Raw genomic sequence first — 21,881 nt, forward strand, 5'->3', positions numbered from 1 at the left:
CCCACCCAGGGTCAGTGAATCCTGTGAAGTGTGAGCCTAACAGGTGACTCAGGGGTGGGAGACCTTGTTCTTGAGGATTTTTAGAAATGAGACCTCCATCCCTTTGGTTTTCAGCTAAAAGGCAGGGGCATGGACCAGTTGGTGTTAGGAAGCCCTTTCCAGGCCGGGAGGCATGGGTGTTGCCTGTTTATGTCGTGCCTGGCCTCCGTCACCCACTGGCTCCACCGTACGAAGCACCTGTCACCTGTGTGTCACTTGTCAACATCACCATGGCAACAGAAGCACCGACCAAAGCAGAGACTGCATTTCCCTGTCCCTGCCTGTCTTGTTCTCGGCTGCAGTAGTAGAAAGGCCAACAAAATAGAGCATTTAGATAACTATTAAAAGCCACACATAGTGAAGCTTTGGAATAGGAACCTGAAGCATTATTTTAAGTGCTTTCAGACTCACACATCAGTGGCTATTGCTCTGTTTAGAAAATCCTAACGAAGTCTTTAGCAAAAAACAAAACACAAAACACACCCACTGAGGGCCTCTGGTGTGCAGTGTTGTATTGGACACTCTCGGAACCCTTCCTGGGAGAAGCCACCTGCAATAATATGGGAGAAGATGAAAGAAAGAGCACCAGGGCTCACAGGAGCTGGCCTGTGATGGGTAAGGAAGGGTTTGCAGATGTGGGGAGCGGCGTGGGGCAGCCAGAGTCCCACAAGTGCTTCCATTCTGCTGGGCAGATGGTGGCGGCAGACCCCGTTTGTCACCTGCTCCTCATCACCCCTTTCTTCCTTGCTAACAGGACAGCGGTTTTATTGAGGGCCGCAGGGGGCTGGACCCCAAGCGGTGAACTGTATTTATCTAAGCCAACCACAATTATATTCCCCAATTTCCCAGGCTCCCTTGCAGCTAGGGGCAGCCACGTGTCCATGAGCTAGCTACAGGTACATGTGCTGGGGGTTTCTAGGAAAGCTTTGCTTTCATAACAAAAATATAGGAGGGGGTTGTGACAGATTAAGCTGGTGTAGCCTGCCCTTTTCTCCCCTTTCTCCCTGATTTGAACCTGAATGTGATGTCGAGCTGAGCAGCCATCATAAGGCCTTGAAACGACAAGGAGGGTGAGAGCCAGTCCTCTGCAGAAGACTGAGGCCCTGGCGGCATCGTGGAGCCCCCGGACAGCCCGGCACTCACCTGCCTTCAGACTTGGCAAGTGAGGAAAATAAATCTCTAATTTGTTTTGAAGTAAAGACCAGAGTTTAAATCCTGACACACCACTTACGAGATGTGTGGTCTTGGCTGTGCCACTTAACTTGTTTGAGCATTAAGTTTCTCATCTGTAAACTTAGAGGTGAATACCCACCTCTCAGGGCTGTTGGATTAAGGATGAAGAATGTTTGGTATGTACCTGGCATGTGGGAGATGCTCACGAGGAGTGTGTCCTGTTGGAAGAGTGTAAAATGCAAGGGCGGAGCAGTGGGAAAGGTGGGGACAAATTGCAAAGGGCGACCCCTTTGGGCGTTAGACAAAGGAGGTTCATTTTTTATCATGTGGGCAGTGGAGAGCCAGCGGAGGATTTTAAGCCAACAGGAGTCAATGAAGAGATTTGTATTTAGAAAGTGTCATACTCTGGAAGACAAATTAGAGTAAACTGAGACTAGACTGGAAAGACCGGTAGGGAGACAAGTGCCGTAGTCCAGTCACCGTCGTCTCTCACCTGCGCCAAGGCTTAGCCGTCTCTTTGCTGACTCGCATGTCCACTAAGTCAGCTGAGAATGTATTTAGTTTTATGTAACAAAACCCAAGTTACAGTGTCTTATGCAGATAGGGGTTATTTTTCTCGCCTACTAAGGCTGGCTTAGAGGAGGTGGAAAATACAGGAGTTTGGGCTGACATCACACCTGATACCATTATTGCCCATGCTGCCCCCTTTCCTCTGCTCTCTCGCCCACCTGTGGTCACTGAGAAAACGGGACTGAGGATAGGGAAGGACCTGGTCCCTGGAGGTGGGAGTGAAGTAGGTGAAGAGCAGTGTGTTGGTGGGTTCCACCCTCACCCACCCCCACAGTTTCCCAGGAGAACCTTGACAGTCTAAGCATCATTTTCCACGCAGGCTGCATGTCAGATTCAGGTGGAGATTGTCGTATGCAGATAGGGGTTATTTTTTTCACCTCCTAAGGCTGGCAGCTGGCAGTAGGTTTAATGATGCTGACAGGCACCCAGGCCAGGCTTCCAACTCTCCACTGCTGGCTGTGGCCTGTGACCGCCCAGTTTGAGAGGGCCCTGCACTCCCAGCAGCCATTCCTGTGCTCCAAGGGGGAAGAAGGGAGGAGAGCCAGACCAGCTGAGTCCATCCCTTTTTATCAGGAAAGAAAACGTTTCTGAAAATCCTCCCCCATGTGTCTCAGGGAGTCCTGTGGTTCACCCCAAGTGCAACAGAGACCAGGAAAGGGAACTTTAACTCCTCTAGCTTTTAGAGCAGCGGTTCTCAACCTGTGGGTCGCGACCCCTTTGGGGGTCGAACGACCCTTTCACAGGGGTCGCCGAAGACCATCAGAAAACACAAATATAATTACATATTGTTTCTGTGATTAATCACTATGCTTTAATTATGGTCAATTTGTAACAATGAAAATACATCCTGCATATCAGATATTTACATTGTGATTCATAACAGTAGCAAAATTACAGTTATGAAGTAGCAACGAAAATAATTTATGGTTGGGGGTCACCACCACATGAAGAACTGTATTAAAGGGTTGTGGCATTAGGAAGGTTGAGAACCACTGTTTTAGAGCAAAAGGTGGCAAGAGAAGAGTGGGAGCAGCTAAGTTAGCCGCAGAGCAGTGTGGGCCCACCTGCATCCCTGACTCATTTCCCATGTCACAGCTAGAATGCTCTTTTAAGAAACCTAAGTCAGAGTATGTCATTCTTCTGCCTAAAACCCTTTGGCAGTCTTCCATGCACTTAAATAAAACCCAGGGGCACGAAGCTTTGCCAGACCTGCACCTGACTTTACCCCCCTCGCCACGCTCCAGCCACGCCCACCGTTTCTCTCTTCCTCCAAACGTGCCAAGATCGTTCCCACTTTAGGGTCTTTGGACTTTCACACTTTAGGGTCTTTGGACTTTCACACTTTAGGGTCTTTGGACTCTGCCTGCATTTCTCTTGCCCAGATCTTCACGGGGCTGGTGGTCCAAGTTGGGGTGCTCTGCAGGGAAGGGAAGAGAGAACTTTGCGAAGAGTAACCCTGCTAAGCAAATAGGGCTTGCTTTTCTCACATGGCAAGTGTGGAGATGGTGGCTGCTGGTGGTGTTCGGCGCCTGCCTCTGAGCAGTTTCCTCTCCTCCTTATGGTCAAGGAGGAGCTGGAGGACCAGGCAGGGACTCTACAGTGAGACTTGTCTTTCTTTTCTGGGAAGCAAAGGCTTCCCTCTGCCCACTCCGCCAACTTCCACTAACATCTCATTGGCCAGGACTGCTTAAGGGAGGCTGAGTATTGAGTAGCCAGCAGTATCCTACGTAGTTTCTTGTCACTTTCTCTGAGAGTCCTGACTCCAGCTGAAGAACCTCCCCAGGCACTTAAAAAATATGTAAATCCGCCCCCCCCCCCCCACGCCATTCTCTCATGTCACTGTTTTGTTTTACACAGCACCTACCACTGTCTCATGTGTCTGGTTTGCTTATTTTCTCATTATTGTCTGTGGCTCCAGCGAAAGCAGGCCTTGTCAGTCTTGTTCATGCCAAGACGGGCTTGCAGTAAGGACGGCCTTGGTCTCACCGTTCAAGGGGTGGGAAGGACAGCATCCAGAAAGCAAGGCCCTCTCCTAGCTGGGTGGGCCTCTGCTGCCCTCTCCTGGGGAGGCCGAACTCGAGACACCACTGGGAGAATGCCTGTTCTAGGCCTGCGTGGGAAAAGCAGGAGGAAGAGAAACAGGGCTAGGAGTGGGAAAATATTCACAGATTTACAGATTCCTGTAATAGTAAGTTTCTCCCCAAGTTACCAAATCCAGGACCTTATCTCTGGCAGTGCTGCTTCCTGAGCTCCTTAGATGTCTCCTCCTTCAGTGTTGGAAGAAAAGGAACCTTGCCAGGTTGGTAATTCATTTACTCATTTATTCACTCATTTATTCAACAGATATCAGAGCATATTATGTACTCAGGATGCAGTTTGGGGAATAAAACACTCTTTCCCCAAGGAGTGAAGACAAATCTGTATATATAAAAGGCTAAGATGCTAAGGGACAGTCAGGGTAATGATGTCATGTAGCAATGGCCGCCCTCCTTTCCCTAGGGACTAGCCTCCTTGCAGTTTCTTCAGTCCAGGAATACGACTTGCTTTATAGCCAGGTGGAAACATTTCACACTTTAACCAAATGTCTGTGAAGCGTTTTCCCGTGCCTCATCTCATTGATCCTCACAGAAGTCCTGCAGTAGGTTGATAGGAGACTTGGTGGAATCCTAGTTTCTTTTCATTAGCCAGAAAATGGAGACTTAGGAAGCTTAGAAACTTGACCTGACTGAAAAGAAGTAAGAAATGGTGGACCTTGAAAATGGCTTCAGGTTTTCTCACTGCACAGAATATAGTCAAACACTGCTGCAGTTAAATATTTTACCCTTTGTTCTCCCTGCATGATCTACAATAATAATCTGCTTTGTGTTGATATTTACTGCTGTGTTGCTGAGAATTATCTGAAAGAGAAGTTGGGGTGCTTCATTGGGCTGGAAAAAGCTTAGCTAAATCAGAAAGCAGGTCTACTTAAGCAAGTTTATATCTAGAAAAGGCTAAGTTGACTCACACATGCGCAATACATATAAAGCTCTCACTGGTACCAATCGCACGTGCGTGTTTCCATCTGTCATTGTTGATTGTGAATTTGGTTGACACTTATAGAGAAAGGGAAAATAGTGATATTAAAATATTTATTCTAATTAACTTCAATGTGCACGGATTCGTGCACCAGGCCACTAGTAGATAGATAATTATAATAGTTTCTAAAGTGAAATGATACGAGGAACATCCGATAAGTCATTATGGGTACATAAAGGAGGAGCACTTGACTGGCACTGTGGTGGTGGGGTGGGGGCACGACAAGGAGGTGACCATAAAATGTGTCCCACATGGGAACTGAATGTTAACAGTTGAATCGGAATTGTAGGCACCAAGTTACTCTCTCATCCCATAGCTCTCCATTATTAAACCTGAAGGGCAATTCTTGTTTCCTCCAAGGAAATTCTGCCTGAAGTCTTCCCTCCTTTGACCTCGGTGTTTGCCTCTTAGCGCCGTGGCTTTCCTAACTGTAAGAAGAGGGGCTGCTACTAGATGTTACCCTCACACACCCTTAACATGACGGAACTCTAAGGATGCTCACATCCGACCTGTGAAAGCGTCTCCCCAGGGGCAGGTTGGCATGTGCAGTGAATGCGTAAGCCCCGAAGTTTTTCAGCACCCGCGGGAAATGCAGCTTGAGTCCAGAAGAACCAGGTGCTCTGCATGTATTAGCCTCTCACTAAGGGCTTGTTGAAAAGGATGAACTCTCAGCATTCTTACACCACTCCTGTTGTTCTCCTGGGTTGCTGAGTTTATCGATAGGGTGATAGCACGTCCCTTGTGGATTTGTTGTGAGTTGTCACCATACCTGAGCTCGGTAGCCATTTCTAGCCCATAGTAGGCCATAGATAGCGGCTATTATTTCAGGGTAGCAGGACCAATTGGACCTGCACAGGGAACAGCCACTGAGGAGACAGTCACAAGTGTGGCCATGCTGGTGAGAAAAGGGTGTAAACCAAAAGTTTTCATGTTGCAGGTTAGGACTATTTTAGTGTGAAACAGAAAACAGTGCCCACGTCCCCTAGATCATGTGGCCCTGCCCCCTTGTTCTTGTGCCCACTTCCAGGGCTGTGCTCTCTAGGGGAGGATTCTTGCTGCCTCTTCAGTTTCTGGGGGCTCCTGGCCGCATCCCTTCAATCTTCACGTGGCCCCTCCTCCATCCTCATCCTGTGTTCACCTGGCCCCAACCCCTTGTTCACATGCCCACTCTTATGTGATCACATGGCCCAACTCCCTTGAGACCTTGGATGGTCTGTTTCAGGGGTGCCACCTCCCTGGTTAGCTGTCTGCCTCTGCTCTCACATCTGTCAACAGTCCCTTTGCCAAAATCCTTCCAGAAAATCTTTCACATGCGCCAACTTTTTCCTGCTGGGACTGTGACAGCTGGGATTGAAAAGGAGACAGAGCAGTCTGTTCAGAGTTCATGCAAGAGATCCAGAGGGGCATATGCTGTCTCTTTAAGGCCCTTCTGAAGGGTAACCAGGTATGACTCAATGATTCTTTTCTCTGTCTTTATATTCTGTTGTTGAATCCATCCACTGAATTTTTCATTTTATTTTTATAGTTTATTTTATTGATTTTAGAGGAAGGGGGAGAGAACAAGAGCAAGAGAAACATTGATTTGTTGTCCCACTTATGCATTCATTGGTTGATTCTTGTATGTACCCCGACTAGGGACTGAACCCACAATCTTGGCATTATCAGATAACATATAACCAGTTGGCTACCTGGCCAGGGCCTTGTAGTTCTGTTTCTGTTTGGTTCTCCTTTATATCTTCTATTTCTTTGTGGAGATCCTTCCATTTCTTTGCTGAAACTATTTTTTTTCCCCATTTGTTTTAAACATGTTCATAATTGCTTGTTGAAGGATTTTTATCATGGGTACTTTAAAATCTTCATCAGATAATTCTAATATCTGTCATCTCAATCTTTGCATCTATTGTCTTCTTAAAATTCAGTTTGAGATCTTCCTAGTTCTTGGTATGATTATAGTTTTAAGAATTGGAACTCATTAGGGGGAACGAACATTTTTGTATTTTCTGAGACTGCTTTGGCATGGGAGGAGGGAGGGGACTCCATGCTTCCAGGTGGAAGTGGAATTTGATTCCCTACTTCACCTCCACTGATACCCAAGGTAAGTTGAGCTCTCTTTACTGCTGGTGGATTGCAGCTCTCCTCATGGTCTCCACTAGTATTATGACGGATGTGACTTCATTACTGCTAGGTAATGGTGGGAGTCCTAACTCTTCAGTAGGTCTCCTCTGATACTACCCTGTGGGAAGGCAGGTGGAAGCAGATATCCAGGTTCCTTACTGACACCATGGAGGGGGAGAGCTCCTTACTGGCTGGTGGGATGAAAATCATGGTTCCCTACTTTGCTTTCTGTGATACCACCCTGGCAGGGGTACAGGGGTGGCTGCTTTGATCCGAGTACACCTCTGGGAACTGCCTTTGCCTAAAGTTGATAACCTCACCCTAGGTCTATGCCCCTTTTCTAGTCTATGGGGGGGTATATTGGTCTGGCCATTTGTTTCAATAGGATACACATCTCTGCAGAGCTATCCTAGCTTGAGCTTGTGGGACTGACTGAGGTCTTTGTTGAGACTACATCAGCTCAACGTCTCTCTCTATCCAATCCTGCTTCCTTCATTCCCGCACAGGTGTTGATCCAGAAAACTCCTCCAATAAGCTTCCTGCATGCAAATCTCCAACTCAATCTGTCCCACCAGGACTTCACCCCACAGCAAGTATTTGAACACTTTGAGGTTAGTTGTGTGGATGTTGTGCCTATCGCTCAGCTTCAGAGCGCTTCACGATGTGGAAAGATGCTGTGTTCAATGAGCTTTCCATTTCAATGACAATAGGGATGGGGATCAGAGAAATGGCAAGTTTCAAACAATACCTGTGCTAGACCCGGGTTATGGAGTTCCGGCAAGTGTGAGGTTGGGTAGTTATCAGTGCAACTACCGACAGACCTTTCAGTTGGGATGGCCTCGTGTGAATGAAAGTGCATATAAGTGCTTAATGGTCTTGGAGTGGTAGCTTAAGTGGCTCAAAAAGGATGACAGCAACCAAGCTCTGGGTTTCTGGTAAGGAGAGCAGTGTCAATGGTCCCACCTCGCACCGTTATTTGAGTGACTCGCACATAATCCATTTGTTAACAGTTGGGTATTTTTCCTACTAATGGACCTTGAACTTATGCAGAACTACTTCATCTCCTATCATGACACATATTCTATAATTACCTAACAACCAGCCCCTATCTTAACTTTGGTCTGGAAACCAAGATTTTTTTTTCAAAATGTTAGGAATTGGTTCAAGAAACAATACAGAAGTTTCTTTTTAAAACTTCTTTCATCCCATTTTTATTTTAGGCAACATTTACCCGTAGGCTTTAGTTCAGATTGCCTTAGAAAAGTAGAATCCATTGTGCTTACTCATATTGATGACTTTATCAATATACCTAATGAGAGTAAGTTTTTGTGTGTGTTTTTTAAATCCTCACCTGAGGATATTTTTTTCTATTGATTTTTAGAAAAAGTGTAAGGGAGGGAGTGAGGAAAGCAAGCAGAGAGGGAGGGAGAAGAAGGGGAGGACAGAGGGAGAGAGGGGAAAGAAACACTGATGTGAGAGAGACACATCGATAGGTTGCCTCCTGCACACACAGCCCGGGTGAACAAACCTGCAACCCAGTGGTGCACAGGCTGATGCTTTAACTGTTAAGTCAGGGTGAAAGTTTTTTGTTTTTAATTATATTTTTATTGATTTCAGAGAGGGAGGGAGAGGGAGAGATAGAAACATCAATGATGAGAGAGAACCATTGATCGGCTGCCTCCTGCACGCCCCCCACTGGGGATCGAGCCTTGCGCCCTTGACCAGAATTAAACCTGGAACCCTTCAGTCCACAGAACGATGTTCTACCCATTGACCCAAACCAGCTAGGGTGAGAGTAAATTTTAAGACTAAAAACATAACAGTTTGTTGAGTAATTTGCCCACAGCAACTGTGGGGTGTGGTCTGCAAATGTGTTCTTTCTTTTTAGCAGCAAACCCCAGTGGCTCAAGAGGACATACAATGTGGATGTCCTGTCCCTAGACTACTCAAGCTCAGTAAACACCTAGAAAGAACACAACCTTTTTATTTCTTTTTGAGATATAAATGTTCAATTTGGATAATGAGGATAGGCATAGACAATGGCTAGCTCTTCCATTTATTCCAATGAATTCCAATGGAGGAAGAGGAAATAGGATCTAGACTGTTTTTGATCTATTAAATATTTACCTTATATCTACAACTTGGTACTTCTTGAGCAGGACTGCCCCAATAAGGCGAGATGTGATAATAGTCGTAGATGGAGATGACAAATTTGGAGAATTCAACATATATATGCAGTTTAGTCCGATGTCCCCATATGGTCTCTAAAATTCGGTATTTGGTCAGAGCTGGCTCCTCTTTGCTCCACTGCCTCAGATTCTGCTTCACCACTTTTGAGGGAGAGTAGGTTCAGATCGTCTGGGAGCTGGTGGGGGCCATTTCCTTGGCAGCTTGCTGGGCCAACCAGTACTTGTATCTTTTTGTCTTGGGCCTCTCGAAGTTCACCACAGACATAGGTACCCTGATAGTGTCAAGCCCATTTACCTGCATACAAAACAATAGGAATCCCCAGAGATGAGTTGGGCAGGTAATAGCCAACCACACCCAATCCCAGCTTTTCACCAAGTCAGAAAACGGAGACAGTATGTAAAATACTCACCGTCACCTCACACCAATACTCGCCCCATCGCGTGATGGGCTCTTCTGGTAACTTTAATGCATGTGGGGCTACCACAACACCAAGCTGGGAAAAAATCATAGAAAAAGAAGCTCTGTTTACATGTCTGTCGTTATAGGCAATCTCATAAAGAGGGTTCTAGAATTTCCTGTATAGTTTATCCTGGCTGATCCCACAAGAGGGCAGAGAAGACAGTGGCAGAGAAACTCAGTCCTCATTTCTCAGAAAGAGAGGTGGATTCACAAAAAGAAACAGGGCTAGAGACCAAAATTACAAGAACAATTTTCCAGTGAAGTCATATTTTCTCAGGTTTTCCCGAGAGGAAATAAACTATACCATATTTTCTTACCTGTTTTCAGATTCTATGTGACCAACCTTAGTCCTTAGCTGTTTCCCTCCCACACCCCTGCAAACTAGCCAAGAACACTTTCCCTAACTCTAGCTGGACTCACACCTGTTTCTAACAAAAAGCTCAATCCCAGGCTTTCTTCCCATAGGTAGCTTCCACCATCAGTGGTATAGTACTGTTTGGAAACACTCACGTTTTTTAGAAAATGGCGGGCAACTATTTCAGGGTTTAGCTCCCATTTGACATTGTTCTTCATCCCCACCTCCAGGTGACAGCTCTTCAGAAATTTCACTGTCTGAGAGGAATTATAAACAGAGGCTATGTTAGAGTTAGAAACATTAGCAAGAGGCACAAGTTCTGAGAGCTCAGGAAAAGGGCACAATTTCTGCCTCACAGCCAGCCAAGATGGTGAGAAGATAAATGGAAAGACAGAGAACATTCTTGTCCCAAGGCTGATATTCTGGAAAGATGTTTTTGTGACACTTTGGAGGAGAATGTACTTTATATCTGATTGTCGCTCATCAAGTGGCCGTTTTTCATCAATTGGGGCCACTGGCCCTGCCCAGTTGGCTCAGTTGGTTGGACCATGTCCCATAAACCAAAAGGTTGTGGACTCTGTTTCTGATCAGGGCACACATAACTAGGCCGAGAGTTGGATCCCTGGCCAGTCAGGGCATGTATAGGAGGCAACCAATTGATGTTTCTCTTTCCCTTCCTAAAACAAATACACTCAGGGTGAGGGTTAAAAAAAAAAAAGGGGGGAGCCACTGGTATATCTCAGGATGAAATGATTTTCATAGGCTGTTTTAATCCAATGCTTCTGGCCCTTCAATCACACCCCTATTCCTATTAATGATTCCTCCTTGCTTACAGAATGAAATATAAATTCACTAACGGAGGATTCAGGATGTTTTGTAAATCCTACCCCAACCCCCTTTACAGCCATATGTTTCCTAACATTATACTACACAAGTCCTCTGCTTTAGCTATCTTCCCATACTTTTTCTCCCTTAAGAATACACCCTCCTGGCCAAAACCGGTTTGGCTCAGTGGATAGAGCGTCGGCTTGCGGACTGAAAGGTCCCAGGTTCGATTCCGGTCAAGGGCATGTACCTGGGTTGCGGGCACATCCCCAGTAGGAGATGTGCAGGAGGCGGCTGATAGATGTTTCTCTCTCATCGATGTTTCTGACTCTCTATCTCTCTCCCTTCCTTTCTGTAAAAAATCAATAAAAATATATTAAAAAAAAAAAAAAATACACCCTCCTGAAGTGAAATAAACCAGTCAGACATAAACATCACATGATCTCACTCATATGTGGACTCTAATGAACAAAATAAACTGATGAACAAAATAGACCTAGAGACATAGAAGCATGGAAGACTGACGAATTTCAGAGGGAAGGTGGTGTTGGGAGAGATTACCTGGGACAATAGTGTGGTAAAGGCCTGGGAGGAGTGGGTGCAGGGTGAAGGAGGTCAATCGGGGGAAAAAGGGGGAACATCTGTAATACTTTCAACAATAAAGATTTAAAAAAAGAAAGGGAGAACCAAGATGGTGGCATATGTAATGCCTCCCACAACCTCATCAAAATGAAAACAAATACAGAACATCCATCATGTGGAACCACTGTAAAGCTTGCTGAATGGAAATTCTACAACCAGAGAAAGAAGAAAGTGCACTGAGACTGGTACAGGAGTGGAGGTGCAGGACAGGCAGGTCTGACACCCACCTGTACCATTTTGTCTTTTTTGTTTCATTTGGGGGGGAGATTGTCTCTATGGAGGCAGCCTGTGAGGAGCCATACCAGACCCCCAACTCGGGGTTTCAGAGTTTGGAAGAGATATCCCTGCAACTATGGGCTGGTTGTAAAAACCAGCAGGGATTGTGGCTGAGTGACAGGGAGGCTGCTGGAGACCCAGGTGCTCCCCTTAAAGGACCCGCACACAAACTTACACGGTCCCACTTCTGAGCTTCAGCGCCGGGGAACCCAGACACATAGGTGGAGGAACTGAATTGCCTGGCATCAGGGCAGGAACTCGGGGGGCGGCTTTCTGCCAGGCAGGGGCACTCACAGGGATCACTGTTCCTGTGCTGGGGCTTTCCCTGTCCCAGGGCTGACAGGCAGCCACAGCTGAGTCTCCGTGAGCCTGGAGCACACCGTTTGCTCCACCCTGGGGATTCCCTGAGACCCTGCCCCATCCAATTTGCAGCACCACTCAAGCTGTTTGCAGCAGCTTTTCCATATGAATAGACCTGTCCTGGCTCAGGCTTCAGGCTTCCCTAAAATCAAACAAGCTGCAGCTGGTGACAGAGTGCCCCAAACCTATCAATAAAAGACCCACAACCTGGCACTAGTACCAGCCTCGCCTGGGTACCTCCAAGCCCAATAAAAACAGCAAATGGCAGCTGCCTGCAGATCCCTTTGTAGCTCCTGCCCTCCCTGGTTGTGGGAGGCTGACTTTGCACCTCCCTGGAGGTCCTAGAGCTAGTGCACTAGGTGGACAGCTTTAGACCATAGCAGATTACAACTCTATACATCCACAAGGGCACACTCAAGAGCAGTGGTTCTCAACCTTGGCTGCACATTAGAATCACCTGGGAATCTTTTTAAAATCCTGATTTCTGGGCCTCATCCTCCGGAAATTCTGTTTCTTTGTTATGGGGTGGGGCCACAACATTAGTAACAAAGAAACAGAATTTCTGGAGGATGAGGCCCAGAAAGCAGGATTTTTAAAAAAGATTCCCAGGTGATTCTAATGTGCAGCCAAGGTTGAGAACCACTGCTCAAGAGGCAGACTCGGCACCAAAGCATCACTGCAGCAAGTCCTCTCCCACTGTAGTCTCAGCTGGTCCTCATAGCCAATTGTCCTAAAGGTCAACTCCTCCCAGTGACGCCAACAACAATCAAGGCTCAACTACAAGACTGTGCACACAGCCCACACAGGGGTGCACCTAGAGTGTCCAGCTCAGGTGACTGGGGAGGCTGAGCCACTGGGCCCTCCAGGACACCTATTACACAAGGCCACTCTACCAATTCCAGGAGACATAGCAGCTCTACCTAATACATAGAAACAAACGCAAGGAAGCAGCCAAAATGTGGAGACAAAGAAACATGTCACAAATGAAAGTCAGCAAACTACTGGATACAGAGTTCAAAACCATGGTTATAAGGCTACTCAAAGATCTCCATGAAACTTTCAAAGATCTTAGTGAGAATGTCAAAGACATGAAAAGGATCCGTCAGAAAATGAGCATACACTAACTGAAATAAAGAATATACAGGGATTTAACAATAGAGTAGAGGATTCTGAGAATCAAATCAATGATTTGGAATATGAGGAACCAAAAAACACCCAATCAAAAGAGCAAAAAGAAAAAAGAATCTAAAAATATGAAGGCAGTGCAAGGAGCCTCTGGGACAAGTTCAAACGTACCAACATTTGCATTATGGGGGGGCCAGAAGGAGAAGAGAGAGAGAAAAAACCTATTTGAAGAAGTAATGACAGAAAACTTCCCCTACCTAATGAAAGAATCTTAAAAGCAGCAAGAGAAAAGCAGTTAGTTAGTTACCTTACCTACAAGGGAGCGCCCATATGACTGTTAGCTGATTTCTCAACAGAAATTTGGCAGGCCAGAAGGGAGTGGAAAGAAATATTCAAAGTGATGAATAGTAAGGCCCTACAATCAAGATTACTCTACCCAGCAAAACTCTCATTTAGAATTGAGGGCCAGATAAAGAGCTTCACAAACAAGAAAAAGCTAAAGGAGTTCATCACCATCAAACCAATATTACATGAAATGTTGAAGAATATTTAAAAAGAGGAAGAAGAGATAAAAAAATATTAACAATAAAATGGCAACAAATACGTATCTATCAACAATTGAATCTAAAAATCAAAATAAACGAACAAGAAATCTAGTGGACAAAATAAACTGGTGAATAAAATAGAATCAGAGGCAGGGAAGCATGGAACAGACTGACGAATCTCAGAGGGAAATGGGGAAAGGGTGCGGGAAGAGATTAACCAAAGGTCTTACCTACGGACGGACAGACAGTAGGGTGGTGAAGGCCTGGGTGGGTGGGAACCAGGTGGAGGGGGGAATGGGGACATTTGTAATACTCTCAACAATAAAGATTAAAAAAAAAAAAAAGAATACCCCCTGGCCTATCCAAATTCTATTAATCCCACAAGGCCAAATTCAATCCCATCTGGACAAAAGCCCTCTCCAATCACCCTAGTCCGTTTTGGTCCCTGTCACTCTTATAATTGACTGTCTTAAGTTTATTGATTACTTTTGTGTGTGTTAATGTTCTCTCCAACTTGTCTGCAAATATCATCGAGGCAGAGCTCCCATCTCACACTCTTCCATGTTGGGGCCTCACTCACAAGGCCAGGATTTCCCGGTCTCAATACCAGCTATGGCCGCCACAACGCTTCCCCTTTCCCTACCTTGTGTCTGCAATCAAGAGAGTTCAAGGAAATCAAGAACCCACTCAAGCAGAGGCTGGTGACTCCTGTAGCTGATCAACAAATACAGACTTTCTGTGTTTCTACTCACCGCCTCACCGGCCTTGGTCTGGATCCTTTCTAACTTCCCTTCTTTTCTTAGCTAGAAAAGAAAGATAAAGATGAAAAAAAAAGTGAGTCCACAGTAAATAACAACACACTCTTACTATGCTAGGCATAGGCTGGATTTCTGGATTCCTGGTCCAGTCACCATTTCATTTTCGAATTAACTATAAAAGGGACAGACGTTGCTAGAGGAAATCTTAAGGTCTGAGGCCCCCTGCCTGTCTTCGAGCTCACCAACTTCTCCTCTTCAAACAGCCTCTTGTTTTCAGGGGATGCGTATACAGCCAGTCCCTGAGGAAGCAGCCGGTTCCGGCCCACAGACTTCTCCACTGAAACCAAGTCACCGCGGACTCCGAGCTCTGCCAAAGCGGACAGACACTGGGTCAGGCCAGCTGGAGTCCCCAGGGAAGGGATGACCAAAGCAAGAAGCGCCTCTGGTTCTCTCAGCTCTGTTCTTCCTAGAAGAACGTTAACATTCACCGGGAACAACATTTAAGAGGCTTCTAACTAGGGAGGGTCTGGTTCAGAAGCTCGATATTCTCCATGCAAAGCGAAGCGTGTCCACTCCCAGGGTTTCAGGACCGGCGGCGCGTAGGCCTCCCGCCTCCCGCGCCCTGTCCTCCTCCACGGGCCAACATCGCCATCACAGCGCGGTTTACGCCTTTCTCCTCAATCAAACGAAGTAGGAACGGGCAGGAAAGAGTTGGTGCCAAACAGGCCCGGCCTGAGGTAGAGGCACCGGGCCCCGGCCTTACCCTCCACCGACTGCGTGAGGATGAGCTCCAGGTTGTCTTTGGGCCGGTGCTTCGTGTCCTCCACCAGCCGGTAGACGCGGTGCCGCCGGTGCAGGCGCGGCTTCCGACCCTCCCCGGCCAGCGGCACCTTCCACCAGCGCTCCACGATGACCGTGCCCTGGCGGCCGGAGAGCGGGTGAGCGAGTCTCCGTGGAGTGACCCCTCCGTCCCCCCTCCATGGGAACCCGCCACGGCTCAACGCGCCCCCAGAAACGCGACGGGCGTAAACGGCCCCGCCAAAGTCAAGGGTCCCGTAAGCCAGACCCGGCCCTCACCCGGTTGTGAGAGAGGCTGAAGCCGCGCTCCGGGCCGTGGGTGCCCCCTTGGAGTTGCGGCCGGAGCAGCGCCCCGACTCGTCCTCGCAGTAGCTGCTCCGCCGCCACGCGTAGCAGAGCCCGGCCGGGGACCGCCATGTTCCCGGGCGCGGAGGGGGCCAGGCGGCGGCCCGCGCCTGCGCAAGGAAGGCCCCCGCCGGGTGCCCGCGGCGCGCCTGAGGCGACGCGGATTGGTCCCGGTGGAGCCGAGGGGCAGGCGCGGGGGTCTCGGCTTCCGGCGTCGCCGCAGCAGCGAGACCAGAGAACTGAGCCGATGCTCCCCGACTGAGCGTCTCCCTCACGCCCTTCTCCCCGTTCCTCTTCGGGGGAGGGACGCCCACTGTGCCGCTATAGGGAGACCCTCTCCCCCTGGTGTCGGTGTGGCCTCTCAAGTCATGCCAACCTGACAGTCTAGGAAACGACACGGAGGGGTCCCTTCTTCCGTGACAGCTACCTAAGATGGTGAAAGGATGGATTGTCTGGAAAACTATACCAGCCCAGGAGCTGTCTAACTCTTAATCTTTACAACGGCAGTATTTAAGCTAATATTTAAAGAATTCTCAATCACTAGGGAGGTAAGCCCGAGAAAAACTAAACATGACCAGGCCCAGACGGCTCTCTTCGGAGGGTCGCAGTGCTGGAGAGAAGAGCAGGTAAATGGAATGAGTGGGGTCTGCTCGGCAGAGGAGGTTATGGGGAGACGCTCTATGCTTCTTCCCTTCCTGCGTCACCAGGTTCTTCCGTCTCCTTTGCCGACTTCTCCTTTCTCCCTTCTTAGGGTGGACACTCTTCTCAATACACACACTCCTGACGTCTCATGCAGTCTCAGGGCTTACAGTACTGTTAATATGCAGGGACTTCAAATTCCTATCCCCATCCTAGACTTCGAAGCTCCAGCCTTGAATATCCAACTGCTTATTTATCATCTCCCCCTTACGTGTCTAAGGGACCATGCGAAGTTAACAAGCTCCAAACTAAACCCACCTCTAGCCTCCTGCCCAAACTCCCTCACCTGGAGCCTTCCCATCTCAGTTGATGGAAACTCCATTCTTTCAGTTCTGGGACCCAGCTTCTTCCTCTCACACCCCAGGAAACCCTGCGGGTTCTAGTTACAAAATCCGACCACTTCCCACCACCTCCGATGCTTCACCCTGGAACTAGACACGATCCTTCTCAATTACTGCACTGGTCTCCTGACAAAGCTCCCTTCAAGGCTCTGCAGTTACATCAGTCACAATCTTTTGAGAATGTAAGACAGATCATGTCACTCTTCCAGCCAAAACTCTGAAATTACTTCCCCCTTCACTCAGAGTGAAAAAGTCCAGGCGATGGTCTGATAGCTCTCTGACCTCATCTCCCTCTGTTCTCCCTTCAGCTTACACTGCTCTACTCACAGTAGGCTCCTTGCTATTCCTTGAAAACACTAAGGCACAGGGTTTTTTGCACTGTTGTTGTGTAGGCATGGAATGCTCTTACCTTGGCTAACTCCCTCACCTCCTTCACATCTTTGATTAAATGTCACCTTTCCGATGAGGCCCACTTGCGTCACCCTATTTATTACTGCAGCCTGTCCCACCCCCTTCACACTCCTGACCCTCCTTTATCCTGCTCCGTTTTTTCTTCATTGCATATTATCTTCTAACATATTAAAGAACTTTATTATGATTACTGTTTGTTCTCTCAGTGTTAGAAGTTATGTTCCATGGGTCAGGGATCTTTTTTAACTGATATATCCCAGGCACCTAAAATAGTGTCTGGCTCATAGAAGGCCCTCAAATATTTGTTGAACAGATGAGTGAGGTCTCAAACTGATGGCCCCAGAACTTAATTTTACTCACAATGTTGCTTTAAAACAAGTTTTGAGTTAGTTTTTTAAAAATTAAATTTACCACAAAAATCTGTCTAGTTTCTGTTGAAAACCATACAATCTGGTACCACGGAGTCTACATTTCTGTATGACAACTGGAGGGATGGAGTGGAGTTGTGTTGGCTTCTGAGAGACAGGGAGTGAGCTTTCCATTTTGCTACAGCCTCACCCAGAAGCTCCACTAATTCCCTTTAGCTGTCCAGAGCCCTAGAGACAGTTAGTTTGCAATTCATACAAGGCAATTAGAAAGTTCAAAAATGTGTAGCACCCCTGGGTTGTTAAAGGTAGGGATAATAATGAAAATATTGAATTGATAGAAACCAACCAATCAGGTCAGACCCTGGATAAGGATCTTGGGAGCTTCTTGCAGTGTCAGACACTAACTCTTTAGCTGCTGAATTTTAGGGGAAGTGGTATGTGTGTTGGGAGGGGGCACAACACAAGCCGAGGCAGGGCTGTTTACCACTGGTCCAGTTGTGAAGTGCACACTTGGCTAAAGGGAAAGGGTGGGGTAGGGGAGCAGCAGGAACAGTCCTAAGTGACATAAGGGCTGACTCCTTGTGCATGTCATAGTGCCCATCAGGTCACAATGGTGCCAGACTGCCTAAATCTTTGTCACCCATCTCTGAACCTCACTTTGCCACAGGGAGGCACTGAACCGAGAAACTGCCTTGTAACAGGTGGCGCCCCTCTCTTTACTCCCTTTCTTATATCAAGAGGGGAAAAACACGGAACTACTACTACCCAATCTGGTCACCATACGCCTATTACTTCTACTGTTACAAATACCGGATCACCCTCCGGGAGAAGATGCTGCCTTGGGCTAGAAGGTACTTGTTTTCATCTCTACTTGTAATAGTTTATGTAAATAGTAAGGGAAAATAAAAGAATTTGGAAGAACTTTCCAAGTGGCAAGAGATGATAATAGCAAAATAGGGTGGAAGGCTGCCATGGAACTTTAGAATTTTTCCAACTGGGCTGACCTGGGAAAATGGAAATAGGCTCATCTAGGGAAGATACAGAAGACAGTGCCAGAGCCTGGTCCTGCGTTCCTGGAAGTTAGGACCCTCTCCCCACATCAAACTAAGAGGTAAACTAATTTGGGTCTCTTTTTCCCAACCAGCATCACTTACAAGGAACAGGAGGACTTGACACTCCGGCCCCGTTCCTGCCTTCAGTGCTCCTGATTCCCCAGTAGGCCTCCAGATGGGCAGAAGCACCAAGCAGAGTGACCATGATCAGCTTAAAGAACTGTACTCGGTAAGCAGAGTGTGAGCTGGTGCTGTGAGTTGGTGTCAGGCAGCCCCATGCCTACTGTAATGATACCTTGCAGAGAAGGAACATTAGAAAGAGCAAGATGAGACCTCAAAGCTCATGTGTAAAAACTACTTGCTTTATAGACAATGATTCTGCCTAGAGATCTTCAGGTGGTAGTGAAAAGCAGGATGGGAAGAGTAGGTGGGAACCAAGAGCAGAATGTATTGAGACTTGCAGGACATAAGGCTGTTCAGATGCTTACTTGGACTAGAACCCAGAACTCCTGCACTTGCCCTTATATCATTTTGCAATAACATGCTTGTGTGTGACGTTTGCATTTTAGATGAGAAATGGGAGACATTACAGAAAACCCATATGATGGGGAAAAGTGGAAGAGTATTATCAGCGAGACAGTAAACAAATGAGACACTTTGTTGCTGGTGTGTCTCAGTGGTTGAGCATTGACCTATGAACCAGGATGGTCATGGTTCTATTCCAGCCAGGGCACATGTTTGGGTTGTGGGCTCGATTCCCAGTAGGGGATGTGCAGGAGGCAGCTGATCAGTGATTCTCTCTCATTATTGATGTTTCTCTCTCTCCCTTCTTCTCTGAAATCAATTAAAAAATATAAAAAAAATAAGCTCTCTGATGTAAATGGCAGTTTCTAAAGGGATAGTACATCCTGAGGTGAGGTTAGCAGGCAGTAATCCTGCATTGAATCTGGATTTCAGACGTTTGGTATCCAGGAGAACTCCATGACAGGGATGGAGTTAGGTCCTAGGTCTAAGAGATCCATATTATCGAATAAGACATTGGCTCCAACTCTCCCAGGCTCTCCATCAGCCCCTTCCTTGCTTCCTCAGACACCCAAATCGGCCCGAGACCTGATATGTGAGGACTAGAAGCCCACAAAAGCAGGGGACTATTAATCTCATTTGTATTCCTTTTCCAGGCTGGGAATCTGACAGTGCTGGCTACTGATGCCCTGCTCCACCAGGACCCAGTGCAGTTAGATTTCCATTTCCGCCTCACCCCCCAGACCTCTGTCCATTGGCACGGCCTTCTCTGTGACCGTCAGCTTTTCCTGGATATCCCATATCGGGCCTTGGATCAAGGCAACCAGAAAAGGTGACTGAGCCTGGATGGTAGAGTGGGGAGGGATGGGGGTTGGGGTTTCACTATTTTATCATGTCATCATCAGGTACTGGGTATACTAGCCAGTGAGGGCTGATTCAGGAGCTGAATACTTTCAAACCAATGAAATGGCATGCAGACAGGACTGTAACCAGCCTGGATCTGGAGTTCAAGGGATAACAACCGATGGGAGGTTGCTGGATTCAGAGTGAGAAACACAGAAGGGAGAATCCATAAACAGTTGAATAGGATGTGCTTTCCAGCTGTTGACTATAGTTGCTTCTCCCCAGACTCCATCCATGGAATGGATTCAGTCTCATAGTGTACAATCCCTTGGCTTAGGAGAAAAAGCTATCAAAACTAGTTTAGCAACTTTCATTTCTTGGCTTGGGTTAGCAAAAACTGACCAATAAGATTTCTTTTGGGTTCTGTGTTCGCTAAACATTTCCATTAACCATGTTTCTCCCTGGCTCCTAGTTTGACTGCAACACTGGAGTATGTGGAGGAGAAGACCAATGTGGATTCCGTGTTTGTAAACTTCCAAAACGACCGGAATGACAGAGGTGGGAATCTGCTTTGTCCTTGGCCCTTGGTGCTAAAGCAGCTAACAGTGACTTTTCCTTTTTAAGAGACCCTCTTTCCCCAACTCTTTAAAAAGGGAATGCTCCAGCATTTCGGTACCCGCCCCCCCCGCCCCCCCCCAAGGAAATGAAGGCATTTAGCATTCTGTTCAAGTTACAGGTCTATTAGGAAGTCCTTGCAGGTAGATCTCAGAAGCCAGACTAAAGGACCACTGGTGAAATTAGACAGAATCCATTCAAGGGATGTGGCTGGTAGGACAGAAAGGATATTAAATGTATTAAGCACCAACAGTATGAAAGGGTTGGGCATAAGGCCAGAATAGGAATATAACCAGATGCTTGGAGCACATGTTACAGAAACCACAACCTCTTCCCTCAAGGACTTCATACTCTGTTGTATTTAAGACAAAGGATGGTCAAGAGTTTAAAATACCATCATTGTGTTAGGCACTTCATAAACATCTTGTTTAATCTTTTTTTCCCCTATGGGAATTTACTCTTTATTTCATTGAGTTGAGAGAGAGAGAGAAGGGAGAGGGAGAGAGGAGAAACAGAACTGGTTGCCCCCACACATACACCAACTGGGGATCAGGCCTGCAACCAGGGTATTGCCCTGAATGGAAACTGAACCCATGACCTTTCAGTACATAGGACAACACTCCAACTAACTGAGCCACACAGACCAGGGCCATCTTATTTAATCTTAAATTCTGTGAAGAAAGTTCTGTAGTCCTCATTTTATAAATGAGAAAAAAAGTTCAGAAGGGTTAATTCGTAAAATGTCACAAAGTAAATGTTAAAGCCAGGGTTAGAGCTTAAGTCTGTTTGAGTCCAAAGCACATCATCCTAATACCTGCACTACACACCCTCCCCACATAACGGAAATCTGGGGGAACAGTGGTATTGAGTTTGAGTTTTCTAATTTGTTCTCTCTTTTCCCAGGTGCCCTGCTTCGGGCCTTCAGCTACATGGGCTTTGAGCTGGTCAGACCAGGTCACCCTGCCCTCCCTCCCTGGGACAACACCATCTTTATGGTGTATCCCCTTGAAAGGGATCTGGGCCACCTGCCCAGTGAGCCTCCCTGAACATGCTTATTCATACTCTGAGGGGCTGGAGGCCTTGCTAAGTGGGACCAGGATGTGATTCTGGACACCTCCTTGTATCCTAGGAATAAAGGGTAGTGCAATCCTCCAGTGCTCAATGTTTCTTGGGGAAAGTTGGGGTTGACTGGAGTGGAACATGGGCCTTACAGAGCTGACTGAATTCACTGTAGGAGAAACATTCAATGACTGAAAAGATCAGACGGAGCTGAACAGAGAGGAAAGGGACACAAGGATTTTAGGTTCCTTTTGCCATCCCCTCACCCCAAAGCCATTTCCCCATTTATTCTAACCATTTACTGAGCAGCTGTCAAGAGCA

General features: G+C 47.0%; 2 protein-coding genes across 2 annotated transcripts; one reads left to right on the plus strand and one right to left on the minus strand.

The window, feature by feature from the left end:
• Positions 1–8,936: 8,936 nt before the first annotated feature.
• On the minus strand, positions 8,937–15,765 carry MRPL9 (mitochondrial ribosomal protein L9). Its single transcript, XM_059673388.1, has 7 exons — positions 15,585–15,765; positions 15,271–15,427; positions 14,750–14,874; positions 14,502–14,552; positions 10,132–10,233; positions 9,572–9,655; positions 8,937–9,456 (listed from the first exon to the last, which is right to left on the minus strand). The coding sequence occupies exons 1-7, from the start codon at positions 15,720–15,722 to the stop codon at positions 9,322–9,324; spliced, it is 792 nt and encodes a 263-aa protein (XP_059529371.1). The 5' UTR covers positions 15,723–15,765; the 3' UTR covers positions 8,937–9,321.
• Positions 15,350–21,650, plus strand: OAZ3 (ornithine decarboxylase antizyme 3). Its single transcript, XM_059673390.1, is given in 7 exon segments — positions 15,350–15,445; positions 18,171–18,320; positions 18,614–18,674; positions 18,676–18,750; positions 19,700–19,875; positions 20,359–20,444; positions 21,405–21,650. Coding segments are annotated over 7 exon segments (720 nt in total). The 5' UTR covers positions 15,350–15,416; the 3' UTR covers positions 21,548–21,650.
• Positions 21,651–21,881: the final 231 nt, after the last annotated feature.

The sequence above is a fragment of the Myotis daubentonii genome, chromosome 18 (assembly GCF_963259705.1).
Source record: "Myotis daubentonii chromosome 18, mMyoDau2.1, whole genome shotgun sequence".
Classification (NCBI taxonomy): Eukaryota; Metazoa; Chordata; class Mammalia; order Chiroptera; family Vespertilionidae; genus Myotis; species Myotis daubentonii.

What these genes read in the sequence shown, in the direction of transcription:
- MRPL9 (XM_059673388.1), bottom strand. Translation starts at nt 15,722, where the DNA reads ATGGCGGTCCCCGGCCGGGCTCTGCTACGCGTGGCGGCGGAGCAGCTA. An exon ending in TCAGCCTCTCTCACAACCGG is followed by an intron (nt 15,428 to 15,584) that starts GTGAGGGCCGGG and finishes TCCGGCCGCCAG; the next exon opens with GGCACGGTCATCGTGGAGCG. An exon ending in TGTTTGAAGAGGAGAAGTTG is followed by an intron (nt 14,553 to 14,749) that starts GTGAGCTCGAAG and finishes TTTCTTTTCTAG; the next exon opens with CTAAGAAAAGAAGGGAAGTT.